The sequence below is a fragment of the Meriones unguiculatus genome, chromosome 8 (assembly GCF_030254825.1).
Source record: "Meriones unguiculatus strain TT.TT164.6M chromosome 8, Bangor_MerUng_6.1, whole genome shotgun sequence".
Lineage (NCBI taxonomy): Eukaryota > Metazoa > Chordata > Mammalia > Rodentia > Muridae > Meriones > Meriones unguiculatus.
The window spans coordinates 4,963,215-4,983,119 of NC_083356.1; the positions used below are offsets into that span (position 1 = coordinate 4,963,215).

Genomic DNA, 19,905 nt, shown 5'->3' on the forward strand with positions numbered 1-19,905 from the left:
GAGAAGGAGAAGAAATTAGACCAAACTTGCCCCTAAGGAAATCAATGCCCCTAATCAGCAGGAAGTAGTCCAACTATAATGTTTCTCTCTTTTCCCTCTATCCTTCTTTCTCTCTTATCTAGTGTTACAAGGTTGAAAGGGTGGAAAAAAGGGATGAAGGGTAGAAGGAAGAAGAACCCACAAAGTAGCAAATGCAGGCTGCATAAATGTACCCCACAATTTTGGCAACACCAAAAGAAACATTATTGTCAAAGTAACATAATTTTACTTTCTGTTTTGAATGAGTTGAGTCCGTTTTCATATTTTAAAATAAAATTGCATGGCCAGGCGGTGGTGGTGCATGCCTTTGATCCTAGCTCTCAGGAGGCAGAATGAGGCAGATCTCTGAGTTCAAGGCCAGCCTGGTCTGCAGAGTGAGTTCAGTCAGAGTGAGGTCAGGGCTACAAGAGAAACCCTGTCCCAAAAAACAAATCAAACAAATGACAACATCAAACCAAATTACATAAATTTTACACTGTTTAAAAGATCAATTACACAACTTTGAGATTTTATTTGTTTGTGTGTTTAGGCTAATTTTTCAACTATATTTGTATCTCTTTGTTTCCAGGAACTCCTCTGGCATTAAAAAAGAAATTACCTTTTCCCCATCATGTCCAGTGCAAATATATGTTCACCAAACCGTTTTCCTTTGCCCATTCTAATAGTACTCTGGTCATGCAATTTTTAAAATTATGTGATAGGAGTCTTCTGTTGCTTTTGGATGTAGAGTCATGGAAATGCTTTGCCCAGTGCCCCTGTGGCTCAATTACAGAGACCTACCCACATTTTCTTCTAAGGCTTGGAAGGTTTTCGTTCTTGCTACACTGTTTAACTGACCTAGATGGGGTTTATCTTAAGGTATGTTATAACTATGGATTCTACCTGACCTCCACCCACTCCCCAAATAATTTTGGAAGCACAAAGGTCCTTGTTGTGCTCACTGATACCACCAAGAAAACCAGGAATGTTAAACACTCAGAGTTGTCTTTTCAAAGGAAAAAGTGTACAATCCATTTTTCCACCCAGAAAGCTGAGAATGGAGCTGGCTAATGGCCTGGTGATCTGTGCTGTCTGTAGGAACAGGCCAAACCAAGCTCCCACCAGCAGGACCAGAGTGGCTAATAGTCCAGGTGACCTACGCACTATTGTGTAGCCAGGGACTCCCCCAAGCTTTCACAAGCAGGACTGAAGGTGACTGATAGCTCAGATGACCTCTGTGCTATCTGCATGGCTGAGACCAGATCCTCCCCTAGGCCCTTAAGATGACACAGATGTCATGGAGGAAGTGACATGTACTCTGAGAAGAGTTGCTGTGTAATTATTCCTCCCTGTGCACAGGGGATTGCACACCAGGAAACTTTTTTCCCCCAAATTGTCCTGTGCTTAAATATGCTTAGAATAAACTGCCTGGTATCAGACTCTAGACATTTGAGCCCACACTGCTATCCAGCCTTGTTGAACCAGACTTGCCTCACACAGATCATGGAAGTTTTCTCTACCTTCCCTGGGGTTTGCAGAACCCCCTCCCCGCTCTTGCCCCCCCCAACACAGATAGTATTCAGACATCCCAAAATGAGCTATTTTAAAAGTTTTCCATCTTTTTTTGCATAGTTAATATTTACATATTTTAAATTGCTATCTAAACCTTTTCTTTTACTCTGTCAGTGTATTTGCTCATATGAACCAACTCTGTACCAGTTTAATTATGAAGGCGTCATATACTTTTAAATGCTGGGTAAGACAGGCCCCTCCCTCTCCTCCTTCCAATGCTTGCCTGGATACTCTTGGGCTTTTTTTTTTGTTTTGTTTTGGTTTTATTATTGTTGTTGTTTGGGGTTTTGTAGTTGTAGTGTCTTTTGAAAATTGTGTTTTGATGGCCACTTCCGAGTTATATTCTGGCTGGTTCTTCCCTGTATAAGAAGACTGTTGACCCCATTTATGGCTTCTTCTGCATTGGCCCATCTTGTCTTTTATGGTACTTCTTCACTGGTTTCTTGTCCTTTCCTACATGACCCGTCTAACACATCTAACCTTATTGGTTTCTTCTGTAAAACTACCTTGGCGACTAAGTGTGGTGGTGCTCACCCGTCATCCTCGTAGGAGAGAGTGGGCTGCTGGGAGTTTGTGGCCAGCCTAGTCTACATAGCATGTCTCAGGCCAGCCAGAAGTACGTAGCAAGATCTTGTCTTCAAAAGTAAACAAGAACATAAATACTTTGGCAAGTGCCTCCCAAATTATGTGACATGTTGTACAGACAATTGGCGTCTTTGTCTTCTCCAGGGTCTCCGTACACTTGCAGTAGGAGTGAGGAAAGGAGATGAATTGTGATGTTATGAACATACACTTTTATTCTTCTTTTGAACATTATTTTAGTAGGCGCTCATTTTGAAGTTTTGAAATGCTTTTCCAGCATCTGTAGAGATAGGATCAAGACGTTTTCTTTCTGTATACAATACTTAGCTGTATTAATGAATTTCCTAGCATTTACCCATCTTTGTATTCCTGAAGCAATTAGGACATTGTTTGCTTTGGTGTTCCTTCCTAATTTTTAGCCTTTTTGCTTTCTCTGCAGTTTTTTCCCTTGTAGTATCTTGTATTTTAGTGGCAATGCAATATCTATATTTAATTGGAAATTTTGAAGTTTTCCTTTTCTTTGCTCTGAAATGGGGTTGGATGAAAGGTTTTAAAGTTCTGTTTTGAACCAGTTTGGTAACTTTTATGGAGATTTTTTAAAAAAGCATATACTATACTGTATTTTAATCAATTCATTGAGATGACAGAACTCAACAGAGCGCGGTGGCACATGCCTTTAGTCTCAGCACTTGGGAGGCAGAGGCAGGAAGATCTCTGAGTTCTAGACCAGCCTGGTCTACATAGTGAGTTCCAGGACAGCTAGAAATATGTAGTGAGACCCTGTTTTGAAAACACACACACACATGCACACACAGACAATGATAGAACTTCATTTAGCTCTTAAATTATTTTGATTTTGATTTTCTCTGGGGGAGAAAAAAAAATCTCCCACTTTTCTTAATGGGTGTGGGTGCTGCGGCCCCACTGGGGCCTGGTGGACAATGAGAGAGGCTTCCATACTGCTCAATAGTACAAGTGCCAATGCCCACTGGCAAACAGCATGACACAAGGATCCCAGCAAACTGGAAGAGCCTCCGATTGGGCCAGAACAGGGTGGTGGCCCCTTTTACCATCTGCAGAGAAGTTCCCTCAGGTGATCTAAGGCCCCAGGCACCTCCCCACAGTGACAGTGGGGTGGTTGGCTACCCAGAGCTCATGTCAACTTCCCGGTGGTCCAAAGGCTGTACAAAAATGTTTGCTGCGCAGTAAAGTAAATGCTGGCCCCCGGAGTCTGTTTCCCAGGTTCGTGACTCCGTCTCTCTTACCCCCTCCTGGATCCCAGTTCCCTCAAATGGGTTCTCGTAATTTTTCAAAACTTTGCTCACTTATTATCCCCCTAAAAAGTCTCCTCTGAACTCCCAGCTGGTGCTAAGTCCTTCGCTAGGTGACTGCTGAACAGTATTCATTCTTGTGTAGGTTCATTTCATTAAATAACACATGAATGGAAACAACAACAGCAAAAGCCCGCATCAACAGTGTGATGGCCTCCGGTAGGAATCCCAGACTGCCTTCACTTGTTAGCGGTCCATGTCTGGCCCCAAGCACTGTGCTCCACATGTTGTGGGAAGTAGCTGAAGAGTCCACCTTGAAACAGACCGTCTCAGCCCATTCAGATGATCTCAGCTCATCTTTTTTCCTGTCACAACTTTGTCAGTGGCTCCTTCATTCATACACGAGCAGACAGGGGCCTGGGAGGAGAAGGAGCCATATTTGATTCTCATCTACTTTAAGCTGACAACCACCACCAACCCCTATTATCTCTGACGTTAAGTATGTCAAATTCTCCCTCATGTCTGTGGCAGCCGCCTTCAGGCACCACCGTTTTCACCTAGACCGCTTAGGCTACTGTTTTCATGTCTTTGATCCTGTGTAAAAGACACTTTCTAGGGAAGCCAGTGTGACCCTTTAAAAATGTGGGCATGGTGATTCACTCGCCTAAACCCTAGTGGTGGGCTCCCTGTCTTTGGAAGTGCAGTTCAGAGGCTCTGAGCTGTGCCCCCAGGCTCCACGTGGTCTGGAGTCTCCCTGTGGCTCCCGGCCTCAGTGTGTGCCCTCTGCCTTCCACCCTGGCCCCTTTCTCGTCACCTTCCTGTGCCTCTTGCCTCCTCAGCCTTTGCACTCTCTGGTGCTTACTTTGCTCCAGCCTGACTCCTTGAACCTTGTCCTCACCTTTAATCTGTCTTCTAGGTCTGCACTCAGAGAAGTGTTTCTCGACTTTTCACCTTGAACGAGGTCTTTCAGTGAGTAGTCTTATTGTTTTTCAACTTTCTGCCTTGCTCTCCCGTGCACTGTTGCAAAATATAATATGCCTGTTTCTGGGCTCTCTTATAGGGGCCCATTCATGGCAGGGGCTTCCCAGAGGGCTCATCTCCTAACACTACCACCCTCGGGGCTAAGACTTGAGCAGGTGCGTCTGGGGAAGGCATGTGCGATTAGCTCATTGCACCTTCTCTTTGTGGTGCGGCGCATCGCTGTTGTAAGGGTGTAGGTATTGAAATGACTTCGTAATATTTCTTTCTCACCTGGAAGTATAACCTCCCTGGAGTCGGAGGTCATGTTTATCTTGTTCTTGGCAGTATCTTCAGCATCGCTCATGGTTAACAGTCATGGTAATAGCATCAAATAAATGCCTGTTGAAAGGATGAAAAAATAAATGAGTGAATCTATCAAAAAACCAAATCATGGAGTCAGGACATGTGCTAATTTCTGAACTTTTTTGGAAGCAGCCTGATAGAACAAATGCTCTGTTTGTCCTCCAGGGGGAGACTTATTCCTACCAGCTGCACCCCGGCAGAAAATTCTGAGCTGGAACCTAATTTACTTCTCAGGCTCCTGGAACTGCTTCAGACAATCTGGTCGCTTCTTTGCTAAGACACTCTGCGATAGTCTAGGCCAGCAGTTCTCAAACCCTGGGTCTCGACCACACAGCGGCCACCCAGGATCATCAGAAAACACAGACTGTAATTCGTGACAATAGCAAAATTACAGCTATGAAGTAGCAACAAAAATAATCTTCCAGTTGGCAGGTCACCATAACATGAGGCACTGTATTTAAGGGTGGAAGCATTAGAAAGGTTAAGAACCACTGCTCTAATCCATTCACTGGGATCAGCAGGTGGGCATTTCAAATCTCCTGTTTCCCTCCTGTAGGCAATAAAAAAAGTAGGAGAAAAAGGAAAAAAACCAAAAAACCTTTCCTTTAAGAGTTCATCCATTCCAATGTTTGTTTGCCAGATAATTAAAATACAGTGTTTATGTTTTTGGAAAAAATATATCATGTATGTGTTATTTCAGTATTATCATTAATGTTAATTGTGTTTCTACTGTGATTTTTTTTTTCAAAATCCCTCAAGCATTCTTTCTCTGTGAAGAGCTAAGTGGAAAATATCGGTATTCTATAGGAAAAAAGAGAAGAAAAGAAAATGTACATGTAAGGCAATTTTCATTTTTAAAAAATGATTCATTAATTTGCCTGAGCCCTGGAGAAAATGAAAAGGAAAGCAAAGCAGGGGGAAGCATTTGAATGTTGAGAGGGAGTCTGCCTCAGGCGGTTTCTGCAAGATGCCCTTGTTTAATCCTGAGGCATCCTGGGAGCTACTCCAGCTGCACTCTGAACCTGCTCTGCCCCTGTGAGGAAACTCACCTTGCTAAGCCTCTGAACTTTGTCCTTTCGGTTTTTCTCTGAGCTCATCCCTGAGCCTCTTTCTTCCTCAGAGGATGTCTTCTCAGAGGAGAATGTCTAAGGACATCACTTTTCAGCAGTTCACGTTTCCTTGTGTTGACATAGAGCCACTGTCTTAGCTGTGGCTGCTACTGCTGTGGAGAACATCATAGCCAAAAGCAACTTGGGAAAGGTTAGTTTGGCTTATGTATCCTGAGTCACAGTCCAGGGAGGGAAGCCGAGGCAGGAACTCAAAGCAGACAGGAGCCCAGAGGCAGGAGCTCATGCAGAGGCCATGCAGAAGTGCTGTTCACTGCCTTGCTCTACCTCACGGCTTGCTTGTCCTGCTTTACTTTTTCTCTTTCTCTCCTTGTAGCCATATGGTAAGTATCTGTTTTAAATTTTTCTTGAAAATAAATTTTTTCGTACACTATATTTTGATTACAGTTTTCCCTCCCTCACCTCCTCCCTGATCCTCTCCACCCACCCAATCCACACCCCTCTTGTCTCTGAGAAAACAAACTGAAATGTGTAATAATAAATAATAACAATAAATACATAAAAATATGCTTTAAAAACAAACAACCTAAATAGAACAAAGCAAACAGGAAAAAAAAAAGCTAAAGAAAAAGCTTAAGAAACACATACAGATGCTGACATACATTCAGACACACAGGAAACCCATGAAAACAAAGTTGAAAACCATAACATATAAGAAAAAGATCTATAAGGTTAAAAAAAAAAAGTAAAAGGCTAGACAAAGCATTGTGTGAGGAAACAAACAAACAAACAAACAAACACTCCATTGAACTTTTGTGCTGGCTGCCTGCTGCTGGCCATCTGTTGCTGGGCATGGGGCTTGCCCTTCCGTGTTATTTTGTATACCCAATGAGAGACTCAGTTGCATAAAACTAGCTTATCCTTTCCCAGGAGTTACCAATGGGGATAGCTTCTGGGTTAGGGATGGAGGTTGTGTCTGCTTCCCCCTCCCGACCCTGGGACCCTGTGTTGGGACCCCGGCTTAGACCTGTGTAGGCTCTGTCCATGCTCTCTGGGATTAAAGTTGCATCAGTCCTGTTGTGCCTGGAAGGCCTTGTTTCCTTGGTGTTGTCTACCCCTCACCCCCGTTGGCCCTAACAACCTTTCTGCCTTCTTCCCCACCGTTTCCTGAGCCCTGGGGGAAGGGATTTAAGGGAGACATCCCGCTTAGGACCAAGTGTTCCACCAAGCGTCTCTCACTCTCTGTGCATTGTCTGCTTGTGTCTGTATTTGTTCCCATCCACTGCAGGAGAAAGAGTCTCTGATGACGGCCAAGAGAGACGCTGACCCATGTATGGCAGAACGTTCCTTCAGCAGAACAATATATTTGGTTTTTCTCTAGGTCCGTGGAGTATCTTGTCTCCGGTTCCTGGCCATCTGGGCAGTCTAGGGCAGAGGTTCCATCTCATGGAATCCGATCAAATTCCTTAAATTCAATCAGATATTGGCTGGTTACTCTCAACTTCCATTGTACCAGCATGCCTTGCTCGCAGGTCACCACTGTGGATCAAAGGGTTTGTAGCTGGGTCGACGTTTTTCTCCTTTGGTAGCGTGCAGAGTACCTCCCAGGAGCGCCAGTCCGCAGGGGCGAGGGCTCTAGATAGGCAGCAGCTTGGCATCTCCGTGGTGGTGAGTTATGTAGATGCTGAGTTCAGCAATGCGGAGTTACCCTCGGTTTACAGAGAAGAACCAATAGCCTTGGTGAGAGCCCGGGTTGTTTGGGGGTTTCCACGGAGTCCCTTTGGCCAGCAGCTCAGACGAATGCAGTCCTAGCACGGGAGGTTTCGTTCAGTGGTAAGAGATGTCTAGTTGGGGGTTTGCCTCCTTCTAGAACCCAGGACTACCAGCCTAGGGCTGGCATGACGCATCAATCATTAATTAATCAAATGCCCTTCAGGCTTGCCCACAGCCTGATCTTATGGAGGCATTTTCTCAGTTGAGTTTTCCTCCTCTCAGGTGACTCTAGTTTATATCAAGTTGACATAAAACTAGCCAACACCTACTATGTGAGGAGACTTTGCTACACAGAAGGAATGAACATGGGAAATCTGTCTCGTCCTTAATAGGGCCAAAAGGACAAAACACTTGGCAATCCCTCTAAACAAACACAAGCTAATATGAAGATGGTATAGTAGTAGCCCATAATGCTTTATGTGGCATATAAAACTGGTCTTCACAAACATGGCCTAGGTTTTGTGAACTTCACCCTTGGACTAGGTGTTCTCTGGTCTCGTTGTATGGACCAGTAAACTGAGGCTCAGATATGGAATGCAACTTGCTCAGAACTGGAATGTTGTTTCCTACTGTGCTGATATGGTGTTATATTATCTCTAAATGTGAAGAACTACATTAGCACTCAGGAGGCAGAGGCAGGCATATCTCTGTGAGTTCAAGGCCAGCCTGGTCTACAAAACAAGTTCTAGGACAGCTAGAGCTACACAGAGAAAGCCTGTCTCAAAAAAAAAAAAAAATACAGTAAGTGACAACCTTAAATATTAAATAAGTTCAGAGAAAGGTAAAATATACGATTGTGTTAGGAGAGATTTTTCCCAACCAGCTAGATAGTGAGTGGGCCCTAATTTTTCATTCTATCTTGTTAATTTTGACCCGAACTTCTCTCCCCATGTTTAAGAGTATCTCCTATTCCTTTGGCTTCTGTTCTTTTGGTAATAGGAGCACCTAAGAATTGTCCCTCCTCACACTTTAGTCACCTTTCTCTAGGCAGGATGTGGGGAAAATTGCCATCAACATTGGATGTGTGTCCCTGAGGAAGGAGGTCTGAGGCAGAAGCATATTTGATGAGTTTGGCCAGAGCCCAGAAAGCTGTTGTGAAAGACGCTCTGTTACCACTCAGAAGCTTACAAGGCAGAATTCCTCTCCTCCAGCTTCCTGTCGCTCCAAAGGATCTGCTTCAAACCACAAAAATACGTGAAGCTGGTAAGAGAAGAGATGGCTTCAGTCCCGAAAGGAATCACGCACGTGGCTTAAATGGCAAGACATGAGATCTGAAAGCTGTTTCACTCCTGTGGCCTCCACTCGGTCTGGACACTAATCCATGTTGACTGCTGCTAGCAGCAGTGGGTACAACCATAGCAGCATTATCAAGTTTCCAGCTCAAGTTTACGCCCAGCTCTGAAAATAGAAACACTAGTGAGACTGTCTGCCAATTAACACCATTTACTGGGCCCTTCTTGAGGGCAGAGTTGGAATTAACATAGGGAAAAATGACCTAAAAGTCTTATGGGAAACACAGCATGCAAAAAAAAAAAAAAAAAAAAAAAACCACAAAAACAAACAAACAAAAACCAACAACAACAAAAACAAAAACAAAACAAAAAACAAAAAACTCATGAATTTCTTCTATTCAAACTACTAAGGACAGAAAAAAACTATGTACAATGAGAGCATAGAGATGAAATTCAGATGTGGAATGCATAAGCCATGGGGTGTGATCAAAATGCAACTTTGCTTTTTTGGCTTTTAGCATCTTTTAGAATGTTTTGCCTAGGAGCTGGGGTTAAGTTATCTTCCTTGGTTCTTGAATGGAAAAATCAGGCAGACCTTTACTTTTTGGCTCATTCTCTGACAACTGACACTCTTTTACAGAACAGTTCTTTGAAATTAAAATAAAAAAGGACAGCCTAGATTTCATAATTAGAATGTTTCCAGTCCAAAATGTTAGTTGGATTCTCAAATCTTCATTCTAGGGTATTAATCACTCCAAGGCTGCTCTCTCCTTCCCCCAGGTAGGGTCTGTGCTGGTGGCTGCCAGCTGTCAGCTTTCTCCTAGACTCACTACATCTCTCCTCCCACACTCCCGAGCTCCTGTCCCCATCAGCCGGCTGCCTTTCCATCTGCTTGTGTACGAGTGGGAGGAGGCAGAATGCCTGAGTCCAGAGGGCTGCTCTTCGGAAGGTCAACACTTTATCTGACTGATGGTAAAACTGATTTTCCCCCCTAAAGGAGGCCTTTATCTGTTCTTTGGAGGTTCCATCATCAGGGCCCTCTTAACTAAATGCATTTCTGTTGTCTGTCTCTAACTTCAGCCCATCTGGTGCCTTCATGCCTCCAGACTGCCCTTCATTCGGTAGGCAACTGTGTTGTTGGTCTTTTTATGTGGTCCACCTTTGGGCCCAAGGAAATACTGACAATTTCCTATTTGTAGCTGCAGCTCTCATTCACTGACAGGCCAAAATGTGAATTTACTTCTTTACAACAACAGTGAACACCTTTCAGACTCTCTGGCGCCAAAGAACCTTGTTTGCTTGAGGGGAAAGGAATATTTGGGTGGGAGGACAGACTGAACTCAAACAGCAGAAATTTTTCCCTATGAAGCTCTTCCCAGGTCCCCTTCCTGTAACTCTTGGTTTCATTTCAGAGGAGAACTGTATTTCAGCACTAACTTTGGATGCAGAACCTTTGTTGCCGTGATTGTCCTTAACAGCAATTGACAATGATCCCATTTGTCTTCCGATTCCTTAATCGAAAGGAACCACACTTCATCCCTGTCCCCAGAAAGGCTGGGCTGAAAAGAATAGGTGCTCAGTAAATGTTCCGTGAACAGGCAAATCTAAAACTTATGTGCTGTGATGACCAAGTCTTCAAGGCACTTCAAAATAACCCATATGGGTAGTCTATTTTATCACTTATTAGTAAAATGCAGTCATTCATACATTTATATTAGTTATCTTATCAGGAAAAAAAAATCCCCCAATGCCGCAGGGATTACAAACATTTTTGAGTAGTTTGTCTAAAACAAAAAAGAAAAGCAACAACAACCTAAATCTTGAAAAAAGAGATCTTAAATGTGATGAAATGTCAATGTTTTACAAATAGGTAATGATTATAAAGATTTCATGCTGCTATTCTTTCTAGCTTTTCTGTATGTTTGAATGTTTTTATGACAAAAGTAATATTAAAATAAAAAACTGAGAATCGTTGTTGTCCTTATCTTTCTTTAGAAAGGAGACACCAGAAGAGGCAAAAATGGAATAGACACTGTAGGCTTTGCGATTTTATAATGACATCTCACAGGTTCTGTTTTGTGGTTCAGAAGCATCAGGATAGCTATATAACCGTTCGAATTTGGGCAACAGAAGACAGCGCTTTGGAAGCAACACTTTTTGCTTTGAAGCTTAGTAAAATCAAAATGTCTAGAAATAGGATGTTTAAGTATCATTACAGTCAACATTCGAGAAAGTCAGCGCTCAGAGAAACAGAGTGAAGTAAGAAATCAGCCTCAAAGCCAATGCCCTGGGCTTGCACTCTTCATACTGTGCTGTGTGGTGCAAGGCCTCAAGATCTGTCAGGGCCCACACCTACAGACAGCGGCGGACGCCACCCTCCAGGCTATAGTACTTTGTCTTGATGGATCCTTTGGCCCTATCCTCTCTGCAGTGTAGAGGTGGAAACGTGCTTTTGTTGTGCAGTGAGTGAATTCTCAGAGATGAGCGGCTGAAATAAACCAGGCTTCATCCATCAGATCAAAATTAGAGAGGCAGTCACCAGCCTCCCGCTGTGAAGCTTGCACTCCACGTGGAAATGGACGGTGCTAAGCAGAGAATGCTGTTTTCGGATGCAGACACGAGGAGGCAGAGACTGGTGGGACGGTGCCACGCTGGCCTGGTCCATACTGACACAGCCTTACAGACTAGGCTTGAAAGCCGGGAGTCGTGGGTTTCTTTTCCAACAGTAGACCAGGATGCCAGGCCCAAGGCTGGGGGCGAGCTAGCGACTGCGCCCACACGCATTCCTTAGAGGCAGAGACAGGAGAAAGCAACCGACTCGCTAGGAAAGTTGAAGTATCCTGACTCCGAGAGTCTGCGCAGGCGCACTCCGCGCCTTCACATTGGCCAGCGCGCAGGCGCCCACGCAACTCGGCGGCCTTTCGCTGTAAACCCGGGCCCGCCGCAGGCCGCTTCTGCTTCCGGGTCACGCCTTGACAGCGGCTTCCCGGACCGGTCTGCCCGGCGGCTCGGTGAGTGCGACCGACCGTGGGTGCGGGACGGTGCGAAGCCAGGTCGCCCGGCCCGGAGCTCCGCAGCCAGTTAACGCCCCTTGGCCGCCTGCCCGGCTCTTTGCGGGCGGTGGGGGCGGGGACTGGTCCGTGTCCGCGCCCCCGGGGGTGCAGGCTGAGGCGCCCGGGACTCGCCCGAATTGCTGCGAGCTCCAGGGAGCCCCTGCCGCAGGGGACTCAGCAGTTCTGGCGTTTCGTGCCCTCGCCCCCGCCCCTCGGCTCGGCCAAGCCCGGCGGCCGCGAGCCTCCCGCAGCCCATATGGTGGGGTTGGGAGCCAGGCCGAGGGTGCCCGCGGGGGCGAGGCTCAGGCCTGCCCAGAGCAGCTGTGGGTCTGTTGAGTGTCTTTCTGCATTGCTTTAAAAAGGGGGGAAAATGGTGCTTTCTCTACATTCCATAGGGAAAGAAAACAAAAGGGGGGGCGGAGCCCCAGCTGAGGCTCAGACTTCAGGGTTGCTGCCCGCGGGAGTAGATCCTCACTCAAAGTCACACAGTTTTCACCTGGAGCTTCAGGGCAGCTTGGAGTTCTTAGCCTGGAATCCAGGAACGCGCGTAAAATGAGTGCAGGGTTTAGTTTCTCTGCTTAACCATGTACCAGAAGCTTAACACAACCATGTCTGTCCAGTCCTTCCCCTTTAGACAACCTGGGTTTTGTCCACACTGTTGTCAGGATCCAGACTCAAACCTTTGTGCTCCCCACCAGCTTTTGTTTCCTTTGCTACAAAGTGTAGGGTACAGATCTTTGTCTCTGAAGATCTGATGAGAATGTGTTCTTTTCTTTTGAGCGCTAGGAACTGAAAAAAGGATTTGTCGAATTCTGCCAAGCCTTACTCAGCCTTGTATACCTTTGAGACAGATATAAATGGCTACTGATTCGCAAAAAACAGACAAACTAGTAGAGTTTATACTATATTACCTAGTGCAAAAGGGATACCTCATCACAAAAGCAAATATGTATTACAAAATTACCAAAACTGTTTTTCAGATTTATGCCCTTTGTAGTTGTTTATGTAATTACAAAAAAAAGTAATAGGTTCCAAAGTGAAAGCTTTTTTGCTTCTGTGTCACACCTTGACGGCAGCTTTCCTCACCCAGAAGTTTGGTGAGTGTGAGGCCAAGTCAAGTACTGGATTAACAAGTGTCTGTTGAGGCCAACCATGTGCCCAGCACTGCTTTAAAACCCTCCCATTACCCTTGTTCTTGGGGTGGAGGTTGATGTTTTAAGGAAAAGGCGGACTCCTAAGCAAACACATCAAGGAGCTGGGGCTGCTTGTTATACTTTTTTCTCCAGTTTTTGATCAGTGCTTTTTTTTTTTAATAATAAAACATCACCTTGTTAGCTGTCATTTTCAGATGTGTCACTTAACTACATCTTATGTAGTTAAAACTTTTTATCATAGTTGAATCTAAGTATGTTGACTTATTTTCTCCTCTCATCCTAGAATTCTCTTTCATAAAGCGGTTTCAACACATTTGTACAACTCTGTTTCTCAGGCATGTTGACTAGCCAATTATTGAAATGTTTTTATTTTAAATTGCTTATTTCCTATACCCGAAAGCATATTTTATTGGTATGAACTTTTAAAAATTTATGTTGATTCCAGAGTAGTTATACGCTCACTTTCTTCCTTAATTTAGAATGTTGCCTTATTTCTTGTTTTTCTCTGTCAAATATTTGAAAATATCCACAGGCGGCTTATCATCAGGATAGGTTTGTCTCCTGGCCCCATGGGTACCAAGCATGTTCATACTCTGTCAAGCGACCGACGTTTGTCAAATGTCTACATTGTGTGTGATGTGGTGGTTAGCCTGACTGAGCAGAGGAGTAGAAGACAGAGAAACAATGAAGTGTGCACAAGTGTATTCTAAGGCAAATATGTAAGGAACCGGAAGGGAATACTGAGGAGGAGAGGAGTGTGTGGTACCATCTTCAGCCTTCAAGAACTCTTCCTCCTTGCCAGCCTTGTGGACCATGTGGTCCTCCAGGAGGATCTTAGAACCAGACTTCTTAGGTCTCATCACATTAGAGAGTAGAACACAGGCCCAGAGTATCCGGGTTTACTTAACGTCCTAGCAGCTGCTCTAGTCTAGTCCCTTACTATTGCAGGAGGCACCCCTGGTTATGGTTAGTCGCAGATCTCCTTGAAGTCTGTTTTTAGATCGGGAAGCCCTCAGAAAATGCTTAGCCCTACCGAGTGGCGTACTCTGTGGTACTGTGTATGCCTAACACTTGTTTGTTTCAGGCAGTCTGGAGCATGTGAACATCCTCTGAGCCTTGATGAGTTCCAGCATGTGGTATATTATGCAGACCATTCAGAGCAAATACTCCCTCTCAGAACGCCTGATCCGAACAATCGCTGCCATCCGCTCCTTCCCACATGACAACGTGGAGGACCTCATCAGAGGGGTGAGTAGGCTAGTCCTGACAGCAGACCTCTAAGGGAGGTGGGGGATCCCTGCTAAACCCTGGCCGGTCTTCACGGTGCAACCTTGATTTCACATGTGCTCTGTGGGTCAGTGTTTACAGTCTGATCATTACGACACATTCCCCAACTTTTGCTTCACCTGCTTCCCCCTTTCACTTTATGTCCCTGATGCTTTTCTTCATAAAATATATTCTAGATGACACTACTCTTATGGTTTTTGTTTTGTTTTGCAAAATCTATCCGATCTGCTGCATGCACACATGTGAAAGCCATGCAACCCAGAGTCCTTTGTACATGTTTTACTAAGGGTAGCAGGAGACAAAGGGGAGGGGGGAGGTTAGTTTTTAAATTCTTGGAGGTTTCCTTCAAACCTGGGTTATGGTGATTACATGGAGAGATTTCACTTTTCTGCTTGGTTGCAATGGCTACCAGCCTGATTTTTTTTTTTTTTTTTAAGAAAGGAAACCCTTTCTCTGACCTGTGAGCGCTGCTGTCAGTAGTTCTGTTACATGACTCATATGTTTTGGTGCCCCTCCCCCTCTAAAGAGACGGTACAGAGTCATGTTTTGGAAAGTGTAACCATGTAATTACTCCACACTTCCTGGTTTAAAACGACTGTCAGCCGGGGTTCTGGAACTGCTGCAGGGCTGCATGCCTGCAGAGGGAAGGTGCCGAGTGCTGCTTCTCAGCAAAGTAGGGTCAGAAGCCTCTCGGCAGGAGGGCCTTGGTCGTGTTCTGATCCCAGCGCTGCTGCCGTCACACAGGCTTTGATGTGAATGTCATACTTTGAACCTTCCCCATCAGACTAGGAGCAATGCTGAGACTTGGGCTGCCTTGAAGAGTTTATAAACAAACATTAAGATGGCTTTACAGTTAGTGATGGTCATTTGTTGAACTGCGAAAAGAGCCTGATAGTTCTGGCCTCAGTCTGAGAGACTCATTTTCTCGTGACTTGCAGAGGGTGGTAGCTGGTCTGGCTTTTCCTCACTGGGTTGTTTGGTTTTGTTTTGTTTTGTTGTTTGTTTTTGAGACAGGATTTTTCACTTTATAGCTTTTGCTGTCCTGGAACTCTCTGTAGAGCATGCTGGCCTCGAACACACAGAGATCCACTTGCCTCCACTTCTCTAGTACTGGGATTAAAGGCATGCGCCACCACTGCCTGGCTTCCTTCAGCTTTTTAAGGTCATGTCCTCAGGGGTGTCCAGGTGGCCATTTTGGCAGGCTGTGTTGTAGAGAAACTTAATAGCTTAATCTGGGTAACTGTGCATCACAGGGATGCCTGGTGCCTGAGGAAGTGGTGATCCTCCATGTGGGTGCTGGGAATTGAATCCTGGTCCTTCTCAAGAGCCATTGCTCTTAATCACCAAGCCACCTCTCTGCCCCCGGTCTTGGGAGCCGGCTTCCTTTTCTTCCTCTTCGGTATTCCCTTGGTGTGAGTACTGAAATTCATTCCTAGAAGTAATAGGTACTTGCACTTCCAGTGTATTCAGGGTTAGGAGCCCTTCGTCCATCTGGTCACGTCTGTCTCCTCCTGCAGGGAGCAGACGTGAACTGCACGCACGGCACCCTGAAGCCCCTGCACTGTGCCTGCATGGTGTCTGACGCTGACTGTGTGGAGTTACTCCTGGAGAAGGGAGCGGAGGTGAGTGACGGCTTCAGCGCTTCTACACTCGTGACTCGGGGAAGCTTGGCCTTCGTGTTCTCTTAAATTTCCCTTTGCGCCTTCCAGCTTACTTTGTAACTCATGGTGATGTTGGCATATATGCTACCAAAGCAAGGTGTTACCGTGAATCCGTGAAATAACTCTAAGGATCTTACCCTTTTCCCTTTCCCCCCTGTTCACGTAAGCTGAACATGGCTCCCGGGAGGAATTTTATGTCTTTCCTTCCCTGCCCACCTCCTGGAGGTTGTTCATATTTCCACTGACTCCTCCTCTGCCGATTATCCAGTTACCCTAAGCACAGAGGCTTTCCACTGTGATTAACTCTAAGCCCTGTGAGATACTTGTAGACATGAGATTCTACAGATTATCATCATGAGGCCATCCTGTCCTTTGGATCCGGCCACTCGTGCCCCTCTTTTGCCCACTAGTTATTTTTAGTATAGCTTGGTCTATCTTCCTTATAATGTATCTTAAGAGAAAAATCAAAGATTAAGTTTTAAAAGTAGACTCTTGGCTTTGGCCTGAAGTAACAATGTAAAGAATGATTATTAAAGGGATAGACTCTGAGCCAGGCCTGAGGGGAAGTAGTGCTGTGTGATCCCAGCCCTGGGAGGAGCGAGTCCGACTGTGAGTGGAGGCAGCTGGGGCCCATCACAAGACTGTCCAAAGCTGCCCACCCCAAACGACTCTGGAACCAGATTTCATCTCCAGCACAAGTGCTTCCAATTGTGTGATCTTGAACAGATTCCTTAAACCCTTCGTTTGTCTCCATTTCCCCATCTATAAAAAGGGAATGTAACAAGATTGAAAGTGTGGGATTGCCAGCTTGTGGCCGTTGCTAAGTACTTGGCAGATTAATCCAGTAGCTTTGTTAGGGAGCAGTCGTGAAGGTGGTACCTGCTAAGCTGCTGGCTTGAATCAGACAGGCTTCGAGCCAGTGTGCAGGCAGTCCCACACACATTGGACAGTAAGTCGAAGACCCAGATTCCACCCTAACATCTCCACACGGCCATGATGCTCTCTGCTTAGCACTAGCTAGTCTATAATTTTTTGATTATAAATGTATTTGTAATGTAAATGTCCCTGAAGTGAGAAACTGGTTATACCCTGAATGATTAATACCAGTGACAAAAATGAAAGTGAGACTTAGCAAAATAAATGGCTAACTCCGTTAAATGGCTTGGTTTGGCTGTCATGTGTATGTTAAGATGACCTTAATGACAGAGTCAGTGAAGCAACTGCCATTTCAGTACCACAAGTGTGTGATCTTCCTGCTACATGGGTTCATCTGAGTTCTCCGTAGGGTTAAAAGGACACCACAGCTAAAAGGACAGGGTATTGACTTCATTATGTTTCTCTCTGGTTCCCATTAATCCCAGGATATGGTAAGTGTCAGGGTGAAATAATCAGGATCTCCCAGAGCAGTTTTTAAGACCTGGACTTCGTCTTCCCCTCCTCACTCGCTGCTCTGCAGCGGAGGAGCCAGTGAGTAGAGAAGTAGACACTGAGCCCCACCGGCCCCTTAGCGGTGGCCATTTGCAGACAGTTCAGCCCCTTAGCGGTGGCCATTTGCAGACTGTTCCTGTTTGTTCCCGTCTTTCCATCTTGACCACCGAGACTTGCGGGAAATTGCACATTACCTTATTGTTGAGAGCACTGCATGGCAAAGGCAGTGGGGAAATAAGTGCAGGATTCTCTGCCAGCCTCTTCTTGCCAGTAACCTGCCCACTGTAAACACGTCCTTCCTTTCTGCAGGTCAACGCCCTGGATGGCTACAATCGAACAGCACTCCACTATGCAGCAGAGAAAGATGAGGCTTGTGTGGAGGTCCTGTTGGAATATGGGGCGAACCCCAATGCACTGGATGGCAACAGAGATACCCCACTTCACTGGGCAGCATTTAAGAACAATGCTGAGTGCGTGCGGGCCCTCCTGGAGAGTGGGGCCTCGGTCAACGCCCTGGATTACAACAACGACACGCCGCTCAGCTGGGCTGCCATGAAGGGCAATCTCGAGAGTGTCAGCATCCTTCTTGATTATGGTGCTGAGGTGAGAGTCATCAACTTAAAAGGCCAGACGCCCATCTCCCGCCTGGTGGGTCTGCTGGTTAGAGGACTTGGGACAGAGAAAGAAGACTCCTGCTTCGAGCTCCTCCACAGAGCTGTTGGACACTTTGAATTAAGGAAAAATGGTACCATGCCACGAGAAGTGACCAAAGACCAGCAGCTGTGTGAGAAACTGACTGTGTTGTGCTCAGCCCCAGGGACTCTGAAAACCCTGGCCCGCTACGCCGTCCGCCGGAGCCTGGGCCTGCAGTACCTGCCTGATGCAGTGAAGGGCCTTCCGCTGCCCGCGTCTCTGAAGGAGTACCTGTTGCTCTTACAGTAGCCTGGAGGGGATGTTCCTGCCGCCATGCAGACAACTCAGGGTGAGGTTTTCTTTCAATACTGTCTCCTTGTGGAACACAGAAAAGAGCTTGTTCCTGTTGCGTGGTTTGTGGATTTTGAGGCATCGCATCACAACAGTAATGTATGTGCCACCTCCCCTCCCGTACCTAGCAACCAAACCAAACCCAAAAAAAAAAATTACCTCACTTCTGTTTGCTGTTTTATTGCTTAGTTGCCTTTTTATATTCAACCCTGCAAAAGAAGTCTTCCCCTTAGGACACTAGTCAGCAATGTAACAAAACCTCCCTAGGAAGATGGAAAGTGCTCAGAGTACATGGTTTTCCTTGGGCCATGGTTTAGCATTGTGAAGGAGCTCCTTCTAAAAGCTTTGAGTTGATCTGAAGTTTAAGAAAAATCACAATTTCAATTAACAAGAATTATGTTCCAAGGATGAATGCTTGAACTTCAGATGGGGTGTAGACTCAGAATTGGGCATTCAGAAGGACCGGCCCTTTCTCCTCACCAAAAGAAAGAACCGTCTTTGCTTTTTTCCATAGTCGTGCCGAAGGGCTAGTCCTCCAGCAATGTGATCTCACCGGGGTATCTTGCTGCTCCCACAAGAGGAGAGGTGGAATCGCAGCAGGCCCAGAACTGCCAGGCCATTCTTCTAGTTGTTCTTTCCATGAAAACTCCTTTGCACCAATGAGCTGAGCACATTTCCTGCACCGTAGATGAGGGTGTTTCTTAGCAAGGGAGGCTGGGTAGCGCTGCCTGCCCCGTGGAGCTTCATTCTCCAAGGGTTTGGAGATTTTTGCTTGTTTGTTTTTTTGTTTTTTTTTTTTTTTTCCTACTCTCTTGGAACGTTTGCTTTTTATTGAGCTATAGAAAATGGTAGGGGAAGTGGAGATGGGAACAGAATATAAAAGGGCTTCTTTGGAATTGGCCCACCTACCCTAAAAAGACCTGTTTCGGCGAACAATGTTCTTGCTTTTCGTGTTCTGAAACCAGATGAAGTTGATTTTGACCTTAAGTGATCTGTACGCAAGTTTGGAAAGCACTTTTTAAAAAGCTGGCTGAAACTATACTCGAATGAATAGGACCTTCTCATGCAGCTAACTCAAAAAGTTTGCCTGCTTTTGTCCTTCGCTGTTGCTGGGGTTTGCCCATTTGAGAAAAAGAATAAATAAATAATTCTAAAAGCAAATTTGGCAACTTCCAGTTTCTACTTTTCTCTGCTTCCCCTTCTGCCATTGCTAAGAAGTTGCTTGGCCCTTCACTGTGCCTCTCGATCTCCTCCCAGCAAGTGGCTCCGGGCATGGGTGAGCAGGAAAGCTAGGGCGCAGTATTTCAAAAGCTCCCACTCGCTCATTTATCCCCTTACCCAGATTTGAAATTCCTGCTTTTATTCTTAACTTCAGCTGCAGGTTGTAGCTCAGTGATAATAGTAGATGACCCTGCCCCAACCACCAAAGACACAAAGAGGAGACTGGAGAGATGGCTGAACTGTAGAAGACTGGGAGTCAGCTCCCCGCACCCACATGGT

At 45.6% G+C, this 19,905-nt stretch overlaps 1 protein-coding gene and 1 long non-coding RNA gene across 3 annotated transcripts; one reads left to right on the forward strand and one right to left on the reverse strand.

Annotated features, from left to right (window-relative positions):
- Nucleotides 1–3,732: 3,732 nt before the first annotated feature.
- LOC132655983 (uncharacterized) lies at nt 3,733–5,914 on the reverse strand. The gene is made up of 3 exons (XR_009593936.1): nt 5,816–5,914; nt 4,695–4,802; nt 3,733–3,860 (listed from the first exon to the last, which is right to left on the reverse strand). It is a non-coding gene; the product is annotated as an uncharacterized LOC132655983 (long non-coding RNA).
- Nucleotides 5,915–11,728: 5,814 nt separating this feature from the next.
- Asb8 (ankyrin repeat and SOCS box containing 8) lies at nt 11,729–19,566 on the forward strand. 2 transcript variants are annotated; one of them, XM_021655827.2, is made up of 4 exons: nt 11,729–11,849; nt 14,134–14,293; nt 15,850–15,954; nt 17,731–19,566. In XM_021655827.2, the coding sequence occupies exons 2-4, from the start codon at nt 14,165–14,167 to the stop codon at nt 18,361–18,363; spliced, it is 867 nt and encodes a 288-aa protein (XP_021511502.1). In that variant the 5' UTR covers nt 11,729–11,849; nt 14,134–14,164; the 3' UTR covers nt 18,364–19,566. The 2 variants fall into 2 exon arrangements, with proteins under 2 accessions (XP_021511502.1, XP_021511501.1); XM_021655826.2 differs by having other exon boundaries at nt 11,735–11,849; nt 14,130–14,293.
- Nucleotides 19,567–19,905: the final 339 nt, after the last annotated feature.